This window comes from Pan paniscus, chromosome 1 (genome assembly GCF_029289425.2).
Source record: "Pan paniscus chromosome 1, NHGRI_mPanPan1-v2.0_pri, whole genome shotgun sequence".
NCBI lineage: Eukaryota > Metazoa > Chordata > Mammalia > Primates > Hominidae > Pan > Pan paniscus.
In genome coordinates this window covers 69584450-69607498 of record NC_073249.2, presented here as the reverse complement: position 1 = coordinate 69607498, position 23049 = coordinate 69584450, and the positions used below count along the sequence as shown (strand labels likewise).

General features: G+C 49.8%; 1 protein-coding gene across 3 annotated transcripts in view; it reads left to right on the top strand.

The window, feature by feature from the left end:
* Window positions 1-704: 704 nt before the first annotated feature.
* Window positions 705-23049, top strand: part of QSOX1 (quiescin sulfhydryl oxidase 1) — a 43236-nt gene continuing 20891 nt past the window's right edge. For 2 of the 3 annotated variants that reach the window (XM_034941761.2, XM_034941754.2), the window contains exons 1-4: window positions 720-1093; window positions 12408-12508; window positions 21233-21278; window positions 21843-21945. In XM_034941761.2, the coding sequence (XP_034797652.1) occupies window positions 829-1093; window positions 12408-12508; window positions 21233-21278; window positions 21843-21945 (515 nt within the window). In that variant the 5' untranslated portion in view covers window positions 720-828. Of the gene's footprint in view, window positions 1094-12407; window positions 12509-21232; window positions 21279-21842; window positions 21946-23049 lie in introns of all 3 variants that reach the window. The other variant, XM_034941744.3, reaches the window with a different exon arrangement.

Below are 23049 nucleotides of genomic sequence, written 5' to 3'. Positions count from 1 at the left end.
CTACTTGCGAGAGGGACATGTGAGTGAGCGTGGAGAGCTCTGAGTAGGCTGAAGAGCTGGATGTGGGGGATCTGGGCTGCTGGGAACCCCGAATGTTGGAATCGCCCTAACAACCTTATGAGGGTGGTCAGATATGGGTCCTGAGGAAACTGATTCCACGGCAACTGCCCGCCAACCCAGCGCACCCCACAGTGAAGAGGGGCTTCTGATCCATGAGTAGGGCCCCTCAAATGATGTTCCCCTTTAGATGGTCATGGTCATCAGCAGGGTTGGGTGCATCGATCCTGTGGGGTCTTGGTGGTCGTAGACCAAGCGCCCCTCTTCTCACATCTAATTCACAACGTCTCATCGCTCTGCGGGAGCCCAGGAACTGCCCTACAACAGCCGAAATCCGGGTCGTCTATTCCAACGGACTCGTCTTCCGTTGGATACGGGGGCCGTGAGAGGCCAAACAACCTCCGCGAGGCTACCCCCGCAGCGACCGCTCGGCGGGCGCTCCATTCCTTTACCGGACTGTACACCTCGCCTCCTGGGGCCTGAGGCGGGAACCCGGGTCGCGCTGCTCTGAGGCCTCGGCGGACCGCGAAAGGATGGCTCGCCGCCCGGCCAGGGCCAGCCCCTGCAACAAGCTCAGCCCCGCCCGCTCCCGCGCCCAGGAGCGGCCGGCGGGGCGGGGTGGCTGGGCCGGCCTCGGGGGCGGGGGCTCGGGGGCGGGGGCTCAGGGGCGGGGCCACGTGGCTCCTCCTTGCGGGCGGAGGCAGGCGGTGCCGCGGCGCCGGGACCCGACTCATCCGGTGCTTGCGTGTGGTGGTGAGCGCAGCGCCGAGGATGGGGAGGTGCAACCGCGGCTCCGGGCCGCCGCCGTCGCTGCTGCTGCTGCTGCTGTGGCTGCTCGCGGTTCCCGGCGCTAACGCGGCCCCGCGCTCGGCGCTCTATTCGCCTTCCGACCCGCTGACGCTGCTGCAGGCGGACACGGTGCGCGGCGCGGTGCTGGGCTCCCGCAGCGCCTGGGCCGTGGAGTTCTTCGCCTCCTGGTGCGGCCACTGCATCGCCTTCGCCCCGACGTGGAAGGCGCTGGCCGAAGACGTCAAAGGTGAGAAACGGGGGCGGCCCGCTCCCCCGTGCGCCGCCGCCCGGACCCCTCCACCTGCCCGGTGGGCAGCCCCCTACTCCGGGAGCGCGTCCCTCTTCCAGTCACCTCCGCCCACCTCTTCCTCTCCGCGCATCCCACGCCCCCCACCTTCATGTTTCTCAGCTCCATTTTTGCCTCCCGCTCCCTTGCCTTTTCCTCTTGGCCCTCATCCCGAGCTTCTTTCCCTCTCCGCGGCCTGGGCCCCCAGACCTGCTCTGCTCTCCCGGTTCGTCCCCCGCCAGGTTACTGCCTCCTTCCCTGCGAGAGGTCTCCTTTGTTCCTTCCTCCGCATGGTCCGCTGACACCTTACCGTTTCCTGGTCCAGCCTTGTGGCAGTCCTCTTCCTCTCGTCCAGGGACCCATGTCATCTTCCTGCCAGGTTCCCTAGCTGCTGTGGGTCAGTGCTGGGGAGAAAAGGGAACGGGCATCCATTTTGCCTCCCTGCCACCTTTCTCCACTCCCTCAACTGGTTGACCAGGTGGTACATAGACTTCCTTTCTCATTTTTGTCTTTGATGTGGGTATGCCCACCTGGCAGTTTTCCTATCTCTGTTCCGGGCCTCTCCTGACCTGCCGCCTCCAGCTCCTTAGCTTCTGGGCCACATCCTTCTCTCTCTTCCCCCGCTCAGACCCTTATATTTTAACATGCACACAGAGGCCTTTGGTGCGTGTTTGGCTCTTGCTCCATGTTCCCAATCCCTGGTTGGGGCACCAAAACTATATTTCCTGAATTCCAAGACACCATCAACTGTGAGACACACTGTTCATTTTATGACAGCCCAAGGGGTAGAAGGATAGGAAAAAACCACTACATGTATAAAGATTTGAAGGTGAACTCTATTACAGAAATGCTAAAATTTTGAAACACTTAAGACTTAGAGTCGAGGAAATATGGTAATAATAGTAATTAATATTTACGGAGCACCTATCATTTCAGGCACCTTACTAAGTACTCGGCATACATTGTCTCATAGTTTCCTTTCCACAATTTAAAGATTCCTGTGGTGTCACACATCCACCTAGCCCAGGTAGTGGGTATTTGGCGGGCAGGAGTGGTATAGTGATAGTGATTTGTTCCTGACTTGCTGCCTCTGAATGGAGTTACTTCCTGACTCTGGTGCTAGGTCGCTAGCACGGCCTCCTACCCTGAAATGGTCATTGAATGAGAACTGTGGGCATCTTTGGAAATAGGCCTCTTTCTAGAGAAAGGGGAACTGGAACCATTGTTCCACTGTTGGTATTTCTTGATAAATTCAACTCTTTGTGGTAGAACAGTGCCTTTGTAGATGTTAGTTTTCAGACTCACCCTCCCTCTTTTCCTGAGCAGCTTGCAGATTGGTTTCTGAAGAGGCGAGATGGAACCATGTGTACGTCTTTTAGCCATATGGTCCTGGATAATTATTTTTAAATGAAACTTATAAGCTGATTTGACCTCCAGTTTACACTTGCCTACATGCCTCACTGGTCCCATTAGCTGAACGTGCCTTTCTGAGCAGCGCTTCACACCATTTCAACACATTTGGTCAGGGGAGGAGTGATGTCAACACATCTGGTCAGGGGAGGAGGGAGGAAGAACATGGATCATGGAACTGGAACACCTAAGAGAAGGTAATCTCAGGGGACATTGTGGGCATGAACATCATAAAAATTCCCAGATCACTTTCCACTTTGAGGTTATAAGAGGTGTTCAGTGGCTGCAGATGGACTTATTCTAGAATTTCTTCCTTCTTGAGAGTGCTGGAGGGAAAGATTAGCTTCCAGCTGACTCACATGTTTGGCCTCTTGCAATGCAGAGTTTTTAGTTTTCCTATGAGTTGCATGTCTAGATACTGACCCATTCTGCTCCTGGATGAGGGTTACCACTTCCAAACAGGATTTCCCAGTGCATCGAGCCTTTCTCTAAAATAAGAAAGCGAAATCAGAATTTAACCTCTGAAAAGGAAATGGAAGGATCAAAGTCTGTGGGGGTGAGCCAGGGTAAATGGGAGGTGGGAGATTTCAGTGGAAACTGGAGGTCTCCTGTGAGCCATTGGTGTGAGTCAGTCCTTGAGCCAGATCGTGTTGGGAGGGCACTGGCAGAATCTGCTGTCAGCCTGCAATGAAGAATGTCCTCCACTCTAACCCAAAGGGGTGTTCCCTGGTGAGGCCCTGCTGAGAAGCTAGGGTTGGTCTCGCTTCATCTCTGTGCCCTGAGGTTTCTTGAGAAAGGTTGGTTGTGGGCCCGCAGAGGGCTGTGCTCATCCCACCCTGGGCTGTGTGAGTACTGCCCATGCTGTCTGCTGAGGACACCTGTATCTTGAGGCAGGAACAGAGACAGAGTGAAGGTCACAGGGAGAGAGAAGAATTTTGCAGCCATATTTGGCTGGCTTCAGGCATTTAATCTGACTGAATAGGGTTCATTTCTTCAGTGACTAGGGCAGTAGATTCTCTAGGCACCTGCTGCCCCGGGGCAGAGCATGTGTTTCTGAGAACCTGGTTTATCCCCTTTCTATTCCAGAGCAGCTCCGGTTGTCTCACTGTATGTTTTGGAAACTGGTTGTATCCAATTTAGACCTTCATTGCTATTCACTGGCTAATCAATCAGCAAATATTTGTTGAGTGATAAGCATTGTTTGCATTGCAGTTGGGGAAATGAGCTACTCATAGAAGGAAAATTGGCAACTGTTACAAAGCTGTGTTTGAAAAAGGCCAAAGGAGTGGTTCAGCCATTTCTTATGGGAACCCAGGGGAGGGGAAAGTCACAGAGGGCTAATCTGATCTCCAAAGGCCTTCATGCCAGTAGTTATTTATTACACGCTTGCCTTATGCCAGCACTTTGCTAAGGGCCTTCACAGGCCATTATTATGACAATCCTTACCCGGGAAAATATCTGTACTATGGATATTGTCTTCCTCTTTTTTTAAAACAGGTAAGTAACTTTCCAGGTTTACACAGATGCTGGAGGAGGTCATTGACTCCAGCTCTTTTTGGCTCTCTGGAGCCTGGGCAGGTAGAGAGGTGGGTGGAGGAGGAAGGATACTCCAGGTGGAAAAACAGCATGTGCTGAGCTATGGAGGTGAGGTTCGTAAGGCGTGTGTTTGAGTGACAGTGAGCAGTGTTGGTTTTGCCCCCCTTCTCTTCCACGGCACAGGCCACATCTGCTATGTGTACCTGTGATTCCCAGCACAGAGCCTGGTGCAGAGTAGGAGCCCACTGCACGTTCATGGTGGCCAGTGGCCTGAGCCTCACAGGATTCCAAATGACAGCGTGAGTGTAGAACCTTCTGCTGGTGCTGTGGATCCTCTTGACTCAGACCGGGGGTGTCAGCCAGGTGTGAGGGGTAGAGAAGGCATTTTGTCCATCCAGTGACGTCACTGCCCAGAAACTGTCAGCAAGGAGGAAGGAAGGCATGAGTTGGTGACCGCATAGTGCTGACTAGCTGGACAGGGCATAAACTAACTCTTTGTGTCAGGAGAGCTCCTGAATACTTCGGTGTAGAGTCCAGAGCTGAGGGTCAGTAGATTCTAGTCATTAGACCACCAGGACTGACTGGCTCTTGGTGATTTGGGTAAATCTGTGCCTCTGTCTTCATGGAAGTCCAGACCCACTTAACACTCGGAGGCTGCATGTTTCTTGTTAAGAGTTGTTTGCCATCCAGCACCTGAACGGTTGTCAGAGCTGGAAGGGGCATTAGAGATCATTCATCCTGGCCCTCGCTGATCCAGGAGGAAGCAGAGGTCCAGAGAGACATGTGGAGCTCACGGTGCTGCAGCCAGTTAAACTCCAAGCAAGGCTTCCTGCTCCACCCAGTGCCCTCCCTGCACTTGTGAGTGGGGCAGGGGACGCTGCCCTTGACTCCAGACCAAGCCCCCAGTGGGGGCTCAGCAGAATCCCCACAACGCCCCCTACCAGAAGGCATCCCCTCACCCATCAATCCAAGATTTACAGCTGTCCAACTTCTCTTGCCTCGCCACCCTTCCCCTCTCCATTAGTCCATTTATTCTGTGGTTGGTAGAAAAATTACGCTGTTCAGAGCAATAATTGCACCAGGAAAAGGTTTTCTCCCCAGTAGTAGAGCTAAACTGATACTACTGATCATTTTGGTGTTAGGCATTTAAGACACCTGACACTTCAAAAAGCCTCTGTCACCCAGCTCTGCATTGCGTTGACAGTAAAGCTTAAATGCAGCTTTGCTTTAACAATGGAGCACTCACATAAGGACCTTCTCTATTCCATCTCCTGTTACTTGTCAAAAGACAAAATTACACCACATTCAAAAATCTTAACTGGCTTCTATTTGTGATTCTGGAATCGGACAACACCACATTCTGTCTTACAGAATGAGTATTCTGATGAGCTGAGCAGAGGAGTTTGGCTTTATAGACAGAAAAAGGCTGAAGAAAGTAGAAACAGATCAAAAATCTGATTGGTTATTTCGGTCCCTTTTAAAGGTTAAAGCAGAGGAGACTTCTGTATGTTGGCTGAAACTGGCTTGTTTGAAGATTTGACTGTTAACTCAGTCTCTCCTGATCTTGGAAGGTCAGATCGACAGCTTAGTTTTGGCTTGGTGGCGTGGAACTTCAGCTTGAGGGACTCCATCTTGGTTTGGTCTCTTGGGCCTTGTGCAGGAGCTCAGTCCCAACCAATGGCCTCCTAGAAATATTATTTAACGATTCACCCATTTTGGTCAGGTTCTCACCTAGGTGAGAGTGTTACTAAAACAGGGCATCAGCACTACTCTCAGTAATCATCGTTCTGGGTTTTCGGTCTTAACACATCATTTATAGGTTAAGGTGTCGTCATTATCATGCGTTTCTTGGAGTTTTATCATTCCAGCTGGAGAGAGACCATTTAGCATTCAGCAGAGGGCTGCATATAGACATTTAAGACTCTTTGAGAGGATACAGTCTAACAGGGAAACTACTATAATGACTCTCCCCAGGATAATACTAAGAGTTTACAATATGACGCTTAGCCAGGGACCCATGAACCAAACCAACTAAAATTGAAGAGATCAAAGAATGAGCCAGATGAGGAATTTACCCTTTTTAAGCAAGTACTATTTGTTCATTTTTTTGCAACTGAGTCTCAATACACTATGTGTCTATCCATGTGCAACAGAAAGTGTCAGCAATTGCACAGATTCCCTGTTCGCTAGTAGGTAGCAGTTCTATTATCTAGTATCCCATGACTGGGTTAAATTAAAGCAGGAAGTGAGAACACATGGGTCTAAAAGTCTGACTCTATGAAAGGCACCACTAGTACAGTTTGAACAACAGTTGTGTTAGGGATGTTGCTGAAGTTACCCACTGGGCGGACTAAAGGATCCCTTTGGTCATGTAAAGATCTGGGTTTAGCGTGACAAATCCAACAGTTTGTGAAGTTACCCACAGAAGCCACTGATTGTGAAATTCTGACTACAGCGTTATCCTGCCAGACAAAAAAAGGAGACGTAATCAAGGATAAAGTGGAAGTCTTATTCCAATGAAACTCTTGTTCAGAAGTTTTGGGAAAGCATGAAGTTGTCAACTTCTTGTCCTGGTTTGCAGTTTGATTGTCTCTGGTTATGGCATTGGGCATTTTGGTGAGCTCTTTGTGTAGCGTACACATCAGGCATGACACTTGTCCCTTGAAATCTATATCAAGTTGTTCAGCTTCTGCTTATAGGGCTTTAGGCACAGAACAGTTCCTGTTCTTAGTTGGAGAATTGTAGCTAGTTTTTGGAAGAAACTGGAAGAATTCAGAATTCAATCCATCTTATAGGTAGATGATAAAAACTTAAAAATGATCAACAAGGCTACAATCTAATAACAGATGTACTATAGTTTTTCTTTAGGAACATATTTTTTCTCTCTATAGTCACCCCCATTTCTACCAAAGATAATCAGGGTAAGCGGGAGGCAGAGGTCACAGTGAGCCGAGATTGCACCACTGCACTCCAGCCTGGATGACAGAGCAAGACTCCATCTAAAATAAAATAAAATAATAAAATAAATAAAATAAAATAAAATAAAATTCAGACTAATTTGCTTGCAGAATATGTTTAGTCTCATCAGACTTGGCCTAATTATTTACATAAGTGTGGCAAGAATAGTGATTGACCACATAGGCTCTTCTTAAGTTTGCTTTGCTAGAACTTATCGATAAGGAATCTCAGATTGGACTTTTAACAACTTCTCAAGGCTAGGAAGTCAACCCAAGCCCAACTTCAGATTTCACCTGCAGTACCTATAGATTCATCATAGGTATATTCTCAAGTATGGCATCACACTCAAAACCTTGGTAATATGACCAGTGTTTCCTATTGTATCCTGTTGTAAAGAGAGCAGATACTTATTGAACTTATGCAAATAACAGTATTGCCATAAAAATAGGAATATTCACAAATAGTTTCTGAATTCCAGAGAGGTCTTGCAGGGGGAAAATGTTTCCATTTTTGTTCACAAGAGTATACTTACCAAATTGCTGTAAACTATAGATAGCTTAAAAGAAAATAAGTTTTCTTAAATCTGGACAACAAAACATTAAAAAGAACCAGCAACGTTTCAAATTTAAAAACCAGAAAAACCCATAATTCTTCATTAGTTCATTTAGTCTCATGTAATTAATTCTTGTTGTGCTTGATCTTGGTTATCAGTTTTGCAGACCCATCAGTTTTTTTCATTAGAGTTCTGGAAATTCTTTCCCAGTCCAATCATATTATCTCGAAGTTATCAGAAATGGTACTTATCAGAGACTTTGCCGTGGATCTCCTTGAAGATGAAGCACTTTAGGATTACAGTTGCTTAGAAAAAAGCTTTTAGAAAAACATCAGAATAAAGCAATTAACTGTAGACAATAAGACTTAAAATGGTTGTGGTTAAAGATCTGATGAGAGTTCATAGTAATAATGACACAATTGACAGGGAAATTTGGTTATTGCTGTGCATACAACATTTTAACCTAATAACCAAAATTAAGGCTGATAATGTATCATATTTCTAGGAATATCATATAATTTTGGGGATACACCTTAATAGCAAGTATAAACATACATCAATAAATATAACTCAAAGAAGATTAAACATCATTTCTTGTTTGACAATGCTTCCCGTATAATTAATACATCAAATGAGCCTAACTAGTTTAGTATCTCTCCTTTGCAGAATCTTTGAGATGTTTCAGGGCCCCCTGAAATGTTCCAAAGTTACTTCAAGTTCAGAAAGCCTTAATTTAGAATTTGATTTTGGGAAATTTGTACAAAATGTCAAAGGTTTAAAATTAAAACACTTAATCAGGCTGGGCATGGTGGCTCATGACGGTAATCCCAACACTTTGGGAGGCCGAGGCAGGAGGATACCTTGAGCCTAGGGGTTTGAGACCAGTCTGGGCAACATAGGAAGACCCCATTTCTATATTAAAATTTTAAAAAATTAGCCAGGTGTGGTGGTGTGCACCTGTGGTACCAGCTACTTAAGCAGCTGAGGTGGGAGAATTACTTGAGCCCAGGAGATTGAGGACAAGTGAGCCACGATCGATCGCACCACTGCACTCCAGCCTGGATGACATAGTGAGACCTTATCTCAAAACAAAAACAAAAAAGCAAAACAAAAAAATCACTTGATCAAAATAGGATCACAGGTCACTGTTAAGTCACAGTCGTTCATCTAACCAGAATGATAATTAAAAGACTTCAAAAGGAAAATATAGAATGTTACATTGTTGCAGAAAAAACAGCTCTTTTATAGAGAGGACTCCATTTTCTTAAGTAATCAAGGACCTAATAAAGACAACATGAAGCACAGGGAATCATCTTGATGAAACAAAGGATCTTTCTTTAGGAGAATTACCTAAAAGGTACAGAAAAACCTTTCACTGTTTCCTTTTAAGAACAGATCAATACTTCAAGAAAACCTTGTTTTAACAGAGAGGACCAAATTCTGATTTTTCATCAGTGTACTTTTGATATTAAGGCTCATCAAAAAAAAAAAACCACAAAAACTATAAGTTAGCCCATTTGACCACACTTGAAGTTCTTTTCTCTTCACAACTTCCTTGTATCCATTGGTTTGTCCTGTACTGTTCCTCTTTCTCATTGTGAAATAACCAGTCACTCTACTTTAGAACAAAATGACTCTCTTTTTCCCTTAATTAAAATACATCCTTACATTTTATGACTTCCTTTATAAACCGTGCCATACAGAATTATGTCCCTTATTATTTTTAGTTTTAGTTGCTTATATTAATTAGTTTTTACTCCTTAGTAATCTTAATTTCTAGTGAAAACTAGCAAGCATTGTGGACTGTCTTCTATTAACATTCACCATTTCATAATTTCTAGAAACATGTTTCCTCAGCTTTTCATGCTTATTACAGACCCAATTATATTCTCTATGCCATACAAAAACAAGATGCCAAAGCATATATACTTTAAACTTATGTTCAGCAATTAATGTTTCAGTATTTTAATTTACCTAGAAATGATATTTTATGAATATCTATGACTTAATTTAACGTAAAATAACCGTAAGAGGAGGCTGGATATGTGGACAGGGGCCAAATGAAGAACTGCCTTCTGGTTGTAGATTTTCTTCTAAAGTCAGAGCCCCCAGAGAATGTTGAATAGAGATTGACATAATCAGATCCACAGAAAGAAAAGATCATTTGGTGGCTAGAGAGGCCAGTGAGGGGTGGAGCACATTAGAACCTCACCAGGAGAGAAATAATATGTTGATGTTTCTCTGGAAGCCCTGCCATGAGAACCTGTACTAGCTCATGGGACACGGAGGGTAGGTTGGAGGTGAGGTCAGTAAAAAACCAGATCACGGGTTCATGCCAACCTAGGACAGGCATGAAGAGATGGAGGTTTGGGTGAGGGAAGAGACTTCAGAGGAGAGTGGACAGGATGTGGAGGCAGGTGGGGATCAGCAATCCCCGGTAGGGGCAGAGGGATTGCATCCTGGGCCTGGCATGCAACAGGCCCTGACCATACCTGCCTTTGTGCAGGCTGCCTTGCAGGTGAGGTTTAAAGCCAAAGGATGCACCCCAGCTTGCAGATACTTGGATAGGCTCAAGTTGCTATCCTTGTGTGCTAAGGGAGTCAAGAAGGCTCCCCAAAAAGTGTGTGGTGGGGGGGTGTTGAGGAGGTTGGGGAAATGGCATCATAGGATGTAGCTCACCTCACTCTGCTAAATACTTTTGAAGTCTGACTCTGGTAAATACCTCCATCTACTTCCTCTTCCCAACCCCCCACCCACCTCCCTCCTTCGAGGAGTCCAGAAGCTACAATGCCAAAAGCAGACTACCAGCAAGAAAGGTGGGGGAAAGAAGGGGGTGGTGTGGCCACAGGCCTTCCTCCCAGCTCCCAGAGCCCCCTCCCTTGTATCAGTCCCAAGAAGGGCCAGCTTAGTTGCCTTCTTTCCAGAGATGCGTCAGGGTGTGCCAGGCTCTTCCTGCATCTCTCTCATGGAGGTAAGGGTAACACTCCTTCCCTAGGCGTAAAGTGTTCTTAGGAGCTCTGATACCTTCTGAAATTGTGTTCTTCTGAGACATCGTAAGGAGTAAGTTCTAGGGTGGAGTATTAGGGTGCTTTTGCATTGCTAAAAGTAAGTACCTGAGGCTAGGTAATTTATAAAGAAAAAAGGTTTAATTGGCTCAGGGTTCTGGAGGCTGTACACAGCATCTGCTTAGCTTCTGGGGAGGCCTCAGGGAGCTTTTACTCATGACAGAAGGCAAAGCAGGAGAGGAAGCAGGAGGGGGTTGGGAAGTGCCACCCTATTTTAAGCAATCAGATCTTATGAGAACTCAGAGTGAGAACTCACTCGTTACCAAGGGGACAGTGCCGAGCTGTTCATGAGGGATCTGCCCCCAAGATCTAATACCTTTCACTACCTAATCTAATACCTTTCACCTCATCTAACATTGGAGATCACATTTCAACATGAGATTTGGAGGGGACAAGATCCAGACCATATCAGGTGGGGTCAGAGGTCCTGCTAAAACTGTGACCATCAGGGATGTTATTCAGATATTAGTGTTCTGTACTTAATGGGTGCTGGGTGGGCTGCCTGTGTAAATTCCACTCCCTGCCCCTGGGGCATGAGCTTCAAATGGGAATTGTGCCTGCCACCAGGCAGGCCTCCTCCTCCTCTCATCTGCCTCAGAGACGCATGTGGGTCCAGCTGCCATGGACGTCATCCTGAGCTGTCCAGGCAGACACTCCCAGTCTGGTCTCTTCTTGCTCCCTTCTATTCTGGCTCCCATGCCTCCCAAAAACCCTCCTCTCCAGGCAGCCTGGTTTCTGCCAGTCCTCTCCTCCTCCACCTTGCTCAGGCAGTTCCCTGCCCACTGGACCGACGGTCTAGGTTCAACTCTGTTTCCACCTTTCCTGCTGAGCCCATGCCTTGGTCTGCAGGGCCGACCTCTCCAAACTTGAGAGTTCTGTGCCACATGATTTGGCCCCTGTCACTGCCCTCTCACGGCTTGTGTGTCTTCCTCTGTGCGCACCTTGGCTTCCAGCTGGAGCAGCCTCCATGTGGGTGGAACTTTGGTGGATGCTCACGGGGCACCTGACCTGGAACCTGAGCTCAGGAGAGCTGCCTGGTATATGAGCTTGTTTCTTCTCAGATCCTGGGCTGTGGCCCAGAATGGTGCCATTATTCTCTCTGCCAATGTTTCAGCGGCCAGCAGCCTTGTGGCCCGGGGCCTGATGCAGGGGCCAGACTCTGGCCTCAGGCTTCTTTCCCCGCAGTTCCTGGATTCCAGATGCTCCTGTTTCTGTCTGGGGACCCAGTTCCTGATACCCTTTACCCCAGTCACTCAAGCTCTGCCCACTACCAGTATCTCTGGCCCCAGGAAACTTCCCTAAGGGTCCCCTGGGGAATTCCAGATCCCCTAAGGCATGTTCTCCACCCTCTGGAACTGATCCCATTTAGAGCCCCAGGGACAAAGGCAATACCAGGGCTTTTCCTGGGGGGTGGGGGGCTGGGGGGATGGCGAGAAGCAGGGCAGACTCCTTCAACATCTCTCAGCCCCCATCCCTGGCCCCGATTAGTAATGGGGAAACAGATACCATTATGAGGCAGTATGACTTATGCTAATCATCCAAAACACAGGTTCCCTTTTGTGAGACGCTAGAAATGCAGACCAACTGGAATATCTCAGAGGTCCTTTTCCAAGGAAGGTGTGACCTTTGTCATAAGAGCTTTGGGATCAGGTGCTTTGGGGTTGGCAGGGGTGAGGCATTGCATTAGGGGAGATGGGTGGGCAGAGGGGGTACCAGCCCCTCTTATTTACCCCTGGGTTTTTTGTCCTTTCAGCCTGGAGGCCGGCCCTGTATCTCGCCGCCCTGGACTGTGCTGAGGAGACCAACAGTGCAGTCTGCAGAGACTTCAACATCCCTGGCTTCCCGACTGTGAGGGTGTGTGACTGACAGGAGGGGAAGGCAGGCTGGGCCTGCTTTGTTTCCCTTTATAAGGGAAAGGGACCATGTGGGATGTGTCGGGATGGGCAGATTTCAGCTGCTCTGATTTGAGCTGGGAGGTGATCATCACTTGGGCTGGTGAGAGCTCCCACCTCCCAAGGTCCTCTTCAATTGCTCTCCCTCTTGACCTCCAAGCCTTAAGAGGTCTGATCTAACTCTATAAAACCAGGATTCAGGCTCTGACCCACCTGTGGGCAGGGTCAGACTCTAGAAGCCTAGTGGTCCCCCACAAAGGGACCCCAGACACTCTGGCAAGCCTCAGCCTCCTCAGGCAAAAATGCCTTGAACCACAGGTGGCTAAGAAGGGACCTGTCAGGGTAGCCTCACCCCACTGTCAGAATGTCAGTGCCTCAGGCAGCAGAGATCCCCGGCACGGGAGTTATCACACCCAAGGCATGAGGGCTTTGTCACCCCCGCTCTGGTGGAAAGTGGCACGAGATCTCTGATGATGCCTTACCTGCCAGCCTGCCCAGTGCAGGGCATCAACAGCTTAATTAACGTCTGAACAGCTTCCAAGGCTCTCAAATAGGAGGCCCTGGATAGCCCAGGGCAGCAAGGCTGCTGCAGTTATGGTGAGGGCCCTCCCCTGGGCTCAGGCCTGGCTCCAATCCAATTAGTTTTCTTCCAGATTAGAGAAGCCAAATTCAAATCTCTGTCTCTGTGGCACCAGCTATAAATAATATGTACCCTCCCACCAGAATGGCATCTAGAAAAGCAGTTTCTTCTGTAGCCATTAAGGATTATTAGGAAATGCCTTTGAAAGCTGAAATGCCAAGCATTGTCCCTGGAACAAGATACCTCTGAGCTGGGGGTAGGGGCGGCCAAGTTTCAAGCAGAACTGTGAGCCAGAACTCAGCTTAATTACCCCAGCAACATCCATCCGGGAAGTAAGGCCGTGTCTCCACCAGGAACATCCAACTCTAACTCCATGTGACCTTTCTGTTCCTCGATCCCAGTGCAACCCCCACTGGATTCAGGGTTTCCACACCTAATAGAAGTCCCTTCCTAAACTGTTACCACATAGGGTCAGGGCCCCCCAGGCCCCAGGTTTAGCTGAGACCAGGTTGGTCTCCTGATAGCGAACCAACAGCTACTGCCACGTCATTGAAAAGTGGCAGCAGAGAGACTGCATGTCAATCATCCCTTTGAAATGAAAGGCCTTCCTGGCAGGGACATGGTGCTATCCTTGGCCGTAAGGTGTGTAATTGAGAATATTCAAACAGGGCACTCTGTTCCTTTGGCTGAACCAGGGTGAGTGGCCCTGAGTGGGAAGCTGTGGGCAAGTTAGTGTGGCACAAGGAACCATCATTCACAGGCTGATATTTTTCTCCCAGTGAGCATGAGCCACAGGGGTGCAGCCACTGCCCAGCCCCCAGGGGAGGGGTTGACACTGGTACGGCAGCCAGGGCAAGACAACCGATTGGAGTTCTGTAGGGCCTGACACCTGAGCTTTCTGACTCTGCCTGGGAGAGGCTGGGCACAGCAGGGATGAAGGAGGCGGCCTAGGCCCAGGAGGTCAGAGGCTCCTCAGCGCCACCCCATGTCACGCAGCGCACGCAGCCTGGATGCCTCAGGTGAGTCACCATCTCCTGAACTGCCTGGCTGGCTGTGGGAGGGGCACTGGGAGGGCCCTCGCTGGGCTCCTCAGCCCTCCCCTGCCTCCAGACGGGCAGCACCTGGCAGAGCCAGTCTGGTAGTCATCTGTCCACAGACCAACACGGTGGCCTCCCCCGGCAAAGCCTTTCCTGCCTCTCCTGAGGAACCTGTGGCTCAGTTTTGGCCAGGGGGAGGCACCCAGTGCCCAGTCCATAGGCCAAGTGGCTTGAGCTGGCAGGTCTCTGCTCTGAGGTCCTATGCAGCAGCTCTCAAATAGTTTCTTACTGTGACCAACTGTAAGCAATACACATTTTTACACTGTGATCCCAAAGTTGGTATGTATCTATTATCATTAAACCAAAAGTTTCATAAAATAAGATTCTTACTAAGTGCAGTTAAACTGTGATATTTTCTGTTCTATTTTTTTTTTAAATACGGCTGTGATTAAATACATTGATTTGACAGCTCATTACAAGGTTGTTTCTAGTGTTTGGAAAACACTACTCAAACAGATTCCAATATCCAGAGATTTGGGGCCATGAAGAACCTGTGTGCCCTTGGCAGAGGCTGACCTGGAGACTGCTGGTGGGCCAGAGACATAGCCCTGTTGCCCTGCCTGCTGCCCTCTGGGGGCTGGAGCCTGTCCTTGCACTCTGTCCATGAAGAGCTGAAAAGCGAGGGCCCATGCGAAGCAGGGGGAGGAGAGAGTGCTTTTGGTATGATGGGGACAGGCCCACACACAAGTCTGGCCTCCCCGAGTGGCATGTGTGACTGTCCTTTTCTTCTGCCTCCAGCCCCTTGTCACTATGAGCAAACAGTGAGCTTCTACCAGCCCAGCCTGTTTAGCAAACACCTGGGCCCTGAAGGGCGGGCCAGCTGTGTCAGGTCCCCATCAGGTTGGAGCCAGAGCCCAGCTGGAAGGAAACAAAGGTGTGGGAGAGGGAGGGGCTGGTTGGCTGCAGGTTCTGGCTGGAGCTTGGCAACCTAGAGGCTGGAACTTCCGGGTCAAGGGGCTTCTCCGTGGGCCTCAGGAGTGCCCTTCAGTGGGAATAGAATGGGACTTTTTATGGCCGAAGGCCTGGCCAGAGCAAGGGGTACACAGCACAGCAGCATAGGGGTGGGGAAGGGCAGGTCTTCTCTCTTCGAGGCTCTGAGGAGATCAGTGATGTGGTTTCAAATCCAGGCCTCTCTGCTTACTGTATGTGGCTTGGAAAGTCACTTATCAGTGCCCCAGCCGTGGGCCCCAGTTTCCTTGTCTGTAAACATGGGATGATAACATCCACCTAAGAGGACCGTTGCCAAGTGTGAAGTGAGGTCTGCCATATGCAAGTGCCACCATGCTAGTGTGATTTGGACTTCAGTAAAAGTTAGTTTGCTTCCTTCCCGTTGTCCCATCTCTCTCCTGGGCCACCCATGGGGCTGCTGGTAGCTGGTGTGTGGCTGCTGCTGGACTGTGTGGCAGTCCATCCATCTGTCAGCAGCCACTGCGGGCCTACTTGCTGGGTGCCCAGCACCGCACTCACCACTGCAGGCGTGGCCAGGAGCGTGAGATCCCCAGAGCCCATGGCCAGTGAGAGGCGGCCAGGGATAGGTACCCAGGGAATGCCACAGGAGTTTGCTGGGCTCACGGAGCTCTTTCACTGGTCAGAGAGGAGTTTGTGTAGGAGGGGACTTCTACTTGGTGTTGAAGGACAGATGGGGTTTGGCTGGGAGAGAGGAGGAATGTGGGCGGGCCTTATAGGCAGGCGAGAAGGTGAGAGCCAAGGCCCTCTGTGGGCAGGGCGAGGTGGCATGTTGAGGAGACTCGTCCAGCTGGGCAGAGGCTCATGTTGAGGGATGAGGCAGAGCTGGGGGAGGAGGGAGCCCAGAAATGGCAGGTCCTTGAATGCAGGTTTGGAAGCAGGGACGCCCTGTGAGGGTACAGAGTCTGGGCTGTTACCTTCTGTGGCTTTTGCTAGAAGGTGAGATGTCAGGGAGGAAGACAGGACTCCAGGATATCTCCTGTCTCTCTCTGGAAAAAGGAGGTGGGCCCCTTTCTCAGCAGTCAGCTGCTGTTTTTGGGGTCTTCTCCATGGATAATCCATGGTGTTGGAAGTGGTTAAGGTAATGGATCCTCATGGGCTTACCATAAAAATATCTGGAGGCTGGACCATTTTCCTTAAAACGTTATAAAAGCTGGAATTGAATGCCATCGGTGTCACCCCTGGGAAGTGTGCTTTCTCTTGAGCTCTTTTGGCCCCAAGAAAGCAGTCACTCCATAGTTTTGTGAAGACCAGCCTGGTGTTGCCTGGTTTTCTGCCATTAGGGAGCAGCTAGAGGTCTTCCAGTAGCTCCTGTGTAAAGTGATGAAAGAAAAGGGCTGGGTGCTGACTGCTCCTGGAGAAAAGCAACACACTCCCAAAGTCTTAATTGCCTGCTTCCAGGGAGCTGTGGTGGTTTCCCTTGGGCAGGGCACACGCCCCAGTGGTTGACTTAATAAGGATACATTTTAATCAGAGGACAAAAATGTGCCCTGACTTGATTTCCACATGGGCTTCCAGCATGGTCAAAGGGCAGAGATTCTCTGTTCAGCTGAACAGATGTCTATTGAGAGATGCCAGACACTGTGGAGCTTGCAGAGATAAATAAAATGTCGTCCTGCTTCCTGGTCAAAGGTGGGTGCATGGGTGAGTGGTGGATTCAGGTTGAAGTTCATTGCAGCTGGAGTGGCGGGAATGGAGGGCAATGTGAGGTGAGTTTGGGTTTGGAGCCTGGAAGGCCTTGAATGCAGTGAGTCTGGACATTATTCATTGACAGTGGGGAGTCATGGAAGAGATTTGAGGAGGAGCAAAATGTTCAGACCAGAACTGTGCCTTAGAAAACTAACCTTAGTAGCAGTGAGGAAGATAGCTGGAGTATGAAAAGATTGAGCATACTAAAACTTCTGAGAGCATGAAAGGTGGGGACTGATGCAGTGACCCAAAAATACGTCATCATCTGTCGGGCCTGGTCTAGACAAGGCAGGTGGAGAAGGAGAGGACTTTTGAAGAGGTAACACGGAGGTCAAATTCATAGGACTTGTCAGCTAACTGGATGACGGGTTTTTGAAGAGGGGGATGGTGTGGGTGGCAGGGAGGGGGACCAGTTGCTGGGTGAGGTAAACACAGGTAGCAAAGCAGGTTGGGAGAGGGGTGATTCAGTCTTGGGGATGGTGGGGGAGGGGCTGTATCCAGACACCTGAGTGGAGGCCACCAGGAAGAACCAGGAGTCTAGGACAGGTGAGGTCTGAGATGCAGAGGGTTTAGATGGCAAATCATTTGGACAAAGTCATTGGCTTTGGCAAGGGAGAAATGATAGGTTTGTTCATTGATCCCTTTATCCACTCATCATTTAGAAGCAAGATTGAGCAACTTCTTTGTGACAGTGCCTTCAACAGCTTTTTAAACAGAAGAGTGTCAGGACCTGACATGTGTCTGTAGGAGAGACCGGGGTAGGAGACGGGGGTGGGCAGTGGGCACAGGAGAGCAGTCGAAAGTGAAGCTAGGACCAGGGCAAGGGGGCCAAGTAAGGCTGGTCAGTGTCAAGCCAACCAGGGGAGGGTGGCAACGTGAAAGCAACAAAGGAGAGCATCCACAAAATGTGGCACGAAAGATGACAAATGCTCGCCATGGGAAGACAAAGCAGGCAGTAATAACATCTGTACCACAGAGAGGCCAGGAGGGCGGGGAGAGATCACTGGAGTGGCTGAAGAGAAGGTCACCAAGGAGCTTCCCTAGAACAGCTTCAGCTGAGGGTTGTGGGGATGGCCAGAGAGCAGTCTGAGGAGCAAGGGCAGACGCTGTTCCAGGAACGTTGGCAGCATGGGGACACGGGAAGGAAATGCGGTTACTCGAGAAGGAAGGAGGGCCTCTCTTCATCCCCATCCTCCTTCCCTTCCCATCCTTTCCTTTTTTAAGGGTTAGACTAGAAGGATTCGAATCTATCTGTAGGCCTAGTTGGGCGGCTGTAGTAGAAAAGAGGAATGATGAGAGATGGCTAGGAAGAAGTTCCTGAAGAGCGTGAGGCGTGGGAGCCAGAACTCGGAGGAGACATTGGCCTGGGAGGTGGGTGCGAAGCTTCTGAGGACAGAAGGGAACAGCTGAGGTGCAGCAGGGCCTTCCCTTCAGCCTGCATCCTGGGGAGAGGCTCTTGGGGTCCCTGCATCCCCCTGGGCCACTCTGGCTGACCGAGGTTCCTGGTCAGACTCCAAGCTGCTTGTGGCTGCTGGGATCTTGAGGGGTTGCCTTTTTAAAATTTTTTTATTTTTTGAGACAGAGTCTCTCTCTGTCGCCCAGGCTGGAGTGCAGTGGCGTGATCTCGGCTCACTGTAACCTCCACCTCCCAGGTTCAAGCAATTCTCCTGCCTCAGTCTCCTGAGTAGCTGGGATACAGGTGCATGTCACCAAATTTGGCTAATTTTTATATTTTTAGTAGAGACGGGGTTTTATCCTGTTGGCCAGGCTGGTCTCAAACTCCTGACCTCAAGTGATCCGCCCACCTCGGCCTCCCGAAGTGCTGGGATTACCGGCATGAGCCACTGCACCCATCCTGAAGAGGCTGCCTTTTGGTAGAAGTAATGCAAGCCTCTTTTAATATGGGCACCTGCTCAGATGTGGGTGACCTGATGGTTGATGACAAAAAAATGACCATATTACTTTTCAGAGGTGAAAATAACAGCTGTAGCTGTGGGAAAGCCACCCATCTCAAGGCTTCATGATGTCAGTGTTGTTCTCATATGTGTAGAAACCAAAGTGTAACCTGTCTGTAAATAAACAAGAGCACCATCACCATGAATAACTGCAGCGCAACATCACCCTCGGGTTTCTTTTTTGTTTTTAAATTTTATTTATTTTTAATTTTTAACTTTTTGTAGAGATGGGGCCTCACTGTGTTGCCTAGGGTGGTCTTGAACTCCAGGGTTCAAGTGATCCTCCCTCCTAGGTCTCCCAAAGTGCTGGGATTACAGGTGCGAGCCACTGCACCTGACCTGGTTTATTATTTGTCGGCAAACCAAACCCCAAATAGATATATCTTCAATTTTGTTCATGAAAAAGTGTCAGTCCATAAATGCCGTAACTTACATTATCAATACTATCTCATAATCAAGGAAATTTATGATCATTTTCTTAAGTATTAGGATAACATAATTTTAATAGGCCAATAAAATTAAATAACTGTAAAGAACGCTATTTAAATATGTGTGGTATGTATAAGTGGATGGTTTTCATCCACAATAAAAGTTTATATTAATGTTTTGAAAAGAGAGAGTAAAGCAGTGAGCAGGAGTAAGGGCCCGGGGGAAGTCACAGGGAGCAGAAGGTTGCAGATGGGGAGAGACTGGTGGCTTCTCTGCAGCCTTTGTTCCTCATGTGGGAGAGGGTAGCAGGTGGCTTCGAGATTTTCTGCCTACAAATGTCTGTAACAAACAAGTCCTAGCTGATCATGGTTCCTAGTGTTTAAAAGGTATGAAGGAGGGAAGGGGATGCTGGTGGTGGGTGATGATGGTACAGTTAACATGTACCAGTTCCTTGAGGTATGCACTAGGTACCATGCTAAGTACTTTAGGTGTATGGTCATGGAATCCTCACAAGTCTTCAAGGTAGATGGTGTCATCCTCATTTCAAAGATGAGAACACAAAGGTTCGGAGCAGTTGACGCGTTGCCCAAGGTCACACAGCAAGAGCAAAGCAGAACCAGTCCTTGAACGAGGTCTGCCAGAGCCTGGGGCCTGTTCTCAGCTGCCAGCTTGGGATAAGGCCAAACAGCTCTATCCCAAGGAGGGAGAAGGAAACCAGTGTTTGGCTGTTGGAGGCAGAAGTCCAAGGTAGTGAAAAGTGGCCCCGAGGCTAGAGTCCCACAGGAAGAAGCCTCTTCCCAGCCTGCAGGCTCTCCCTTAGGCAGTTCAGTGGCCGGCTTCCAGGACAACTCAACTGTGTTCCCTCCTGAATCGGAAGAGCACAGGCAAAAGCCTTGGCAGCTGTCTTGCCGCCTGGGCAGAAGCCCAGATTGCCAGGAGTCAGGCTCTGTTCGGTCTGTCCTCTTGCCCCAAGGAGGTGACAGACTAGGCTTGGGGTGTCATGTACATGGGAAAAGAGGACAAAGTGATGAGTTAAATCAGCTAGTCTGTAGCAAGGCATATTTCCCCAGGGACTCAGGTCCCCCCTTCAAGAGAACCTGTTCTGGAGACCCCTTCCTTGATTGTGTCTGCTGTGCTGGGCTGGGACTTAGTGGACAGAGACAGCAGCCTGTAAGCCCCTTTTCCCAAGTAAGGAGCAAGGGCACATTGACATAGAAGCAAGCTGACATTTCCCAAGGGACGTAGGAAGTGCCTGCACTTCATGTTTTCAGATGGGTCTGCAAAGGAAAACAGCAATGGTACTTCATCACTCATCCATTCGATAAATATTGGTTAGTAATTACATGCTAGGTACTGGGCTGCATAGAAATGGCCCTCGAGGAGGAAAGTGTATGAACTGCTGCCCACAGGTTCCATGGATGCTTCTGAGGGTTGTGGGAGGGTAACAGGGGAGGGAGCCAGTGTCCAGCTCCTAGAGCAACCTCCCCCCAACTCCCCCCAATTCACCATTTTGCAGATGAAGAAACAGGCTCGGCCAGGCGCCTATAATCCTGACACTTTGGGAGGCTGAGGCGGGCAGATCACAGGTCAGGAGTTCGAGATCAGCCTTGCCAACACAGTGAAACCCCATCTCTACTAAAAATACACACACAAAAAATTATTCGGGTGTGGTGGCGGGCGCCGGTAGTCCCCGCTACCTGGGAAGCTGAGGCAGGAGAGTCCCTTGAACCTGGGAGGCAGAGCTTGCAGTGAGCCGAGATCGCGCCACTGCACTCCAGCCTGAGCGACAGAGCGAGACTCTGTCTCAAAAAAAAAAAAAGAAAGAAAGAAAAAAGAAACAGGCTCAACAACATTAAGTGATTTGCCCAGCCACCGCATTGAATAAGTAGGCAGATTTTCAGAGCAGGCCTGCGTGGCTGCACTCCTGGCCACTATCTATCACTGACGCCCACCTGTGTGTTTGCTTCCAGTTCTTCAAGGCCTTTACCAAGAACGGCTCGGGAGCAGTATTTCCAGGTGGGTGCCCAGCTCTGGTTGTCCTGTTAGCATCTTCCTCCCCCAACCTCCCTCTTCACCTGGGTTTCTATTGGGGTGGAGAAAGCCCTGGCAGTCGGCAGGGTCGAGGGTGAGGCGGTCCCCACGGGAAGCCTAACTTGTGTCTTCCCAAAACTATCCTCCCAGTCAGCTTTAGGGAAAGGCAGGTTGAAGAAGCCCTTCAGGTTGGACATATCCAGGGCCCTAGGGTCGGGGCAGGGGCACCATGTTCCCAGAAGAGCTCTTCTGTCACAATGGGGTTGGCACCCAGAGAGCAGACCAGAGCCCTTGGGGAAAGTCCTGACGACTCCCAGTTCTGAGGGATTCTTTCCTGTCTGAGGGATGGGTGTCCTTGCACTACTTGGGGCCACAGGAGGACTACTCAAGCCCCATTCTTCTAGCACAGGGAAGGACTGACGCCTCGTCTGTCTCTGTCAGAGCTGGCTGTGCCCTCGGCCCTTTGTTTCTGGGAGTGAAGGTGGCCAGTGTGCTGTGGAAGCAGCTCTGCTCTCCTGACACTCCGCTCACGCCTGTTTTCATTTACAGTGGCTGGTGCTGACGTGCAGACGCTGCGGGAGAGGCTCATTGACGCCCTGGAGTCCCATCATGACACGTGGCCCCCAGCCTGTCCCCCACTGGAGCCTGCCAAGTACTTTGGGCTGGGGCAGGCTTAGTGCATTGTGGGCCAGGATCCCAGGCCTGGGAGTGAGAGGGCGGTGGGAACAGCAGGGCGGGGACCCCAGTTTATTTTCCTTGCTGCCTTTGCCTGTGGGGCTCACACACCAGTCTGCTGGAGCTACTCCAGAACCAAGTGGCAGCTGATGGCTGGTGGTGGGCTTCCTATCGCACAGGTCCTGCTGAAGAGCCCTGTTTTTCTGGGGCTGACTGATGGTGCAAGGGTCCATCCCACCAGGTGGGAAGGAAAAGATGGATGGGGCTTCTCCAGGTTGTACCTGCTGCTGTTTCTTGCTACCTTCCCTCAAAATGTTTGCGGGACGCAGCAGGATTTCACATGCTCTATCCCCGGGAAGGCCACTGAGAGTCAGAATGGCATGAGGAGGAAAAAGGAGATCAAATATTTTGAGGGAAATTGGGGGGAGGTGGAGAGAAGGTGGTCATGCCTGGGGCATGGGGGTGGCCCCTGGCTCTCTGTACGGCAGAGCATCAGGTGCAGTGGCCGGTGCTCTGTATCTGTCAGCCAGGCAAGCTTCCCAGCTTGCCTCTTTTCCAGGAAAATGAAGACAGTAAGGTGCATGGTCTTGCCCATACTCTCCCAAAGAAGAGACAGCTAGATTAAAAACACTAGGCTCCCCACTTCTGGATCAGAACTCAAGATAGGATAATGCCCACCTCAGAGGACTCTTGCCAAGAAGGAACAAATCCATGTACCAGCAGGAGCTGCTAGAGGGAGCCCAGCCTTGTACACAGTGGAGGCCCCAGGTGCTAAGAAGGCCTCATGAGGCCGCTGTTGGTGCGCAGAGGCTCTCTTAAAAGTTTGTGTGCAGGTGCTCTCAGAGGCATGGCCCTGCTGAGAGATTGTGTTTCCAAGTGTCAGTTGGGGTTGAATCCAACTCACAATGACTCCTTTGTCATCTTTCCCAATTTTCCATCCTCCAGAGGGCCTCCAGGGGACCCTGGATGCAGCATAGTCTTTATGCGGTTTGGGGTTCCACAGCCAGACCCTGTCTCTCCAGAAAACACCCATGTCACCCTGTGCCCTGGTCCTTGCTTCTTCTATTTCTCAATGACTGTG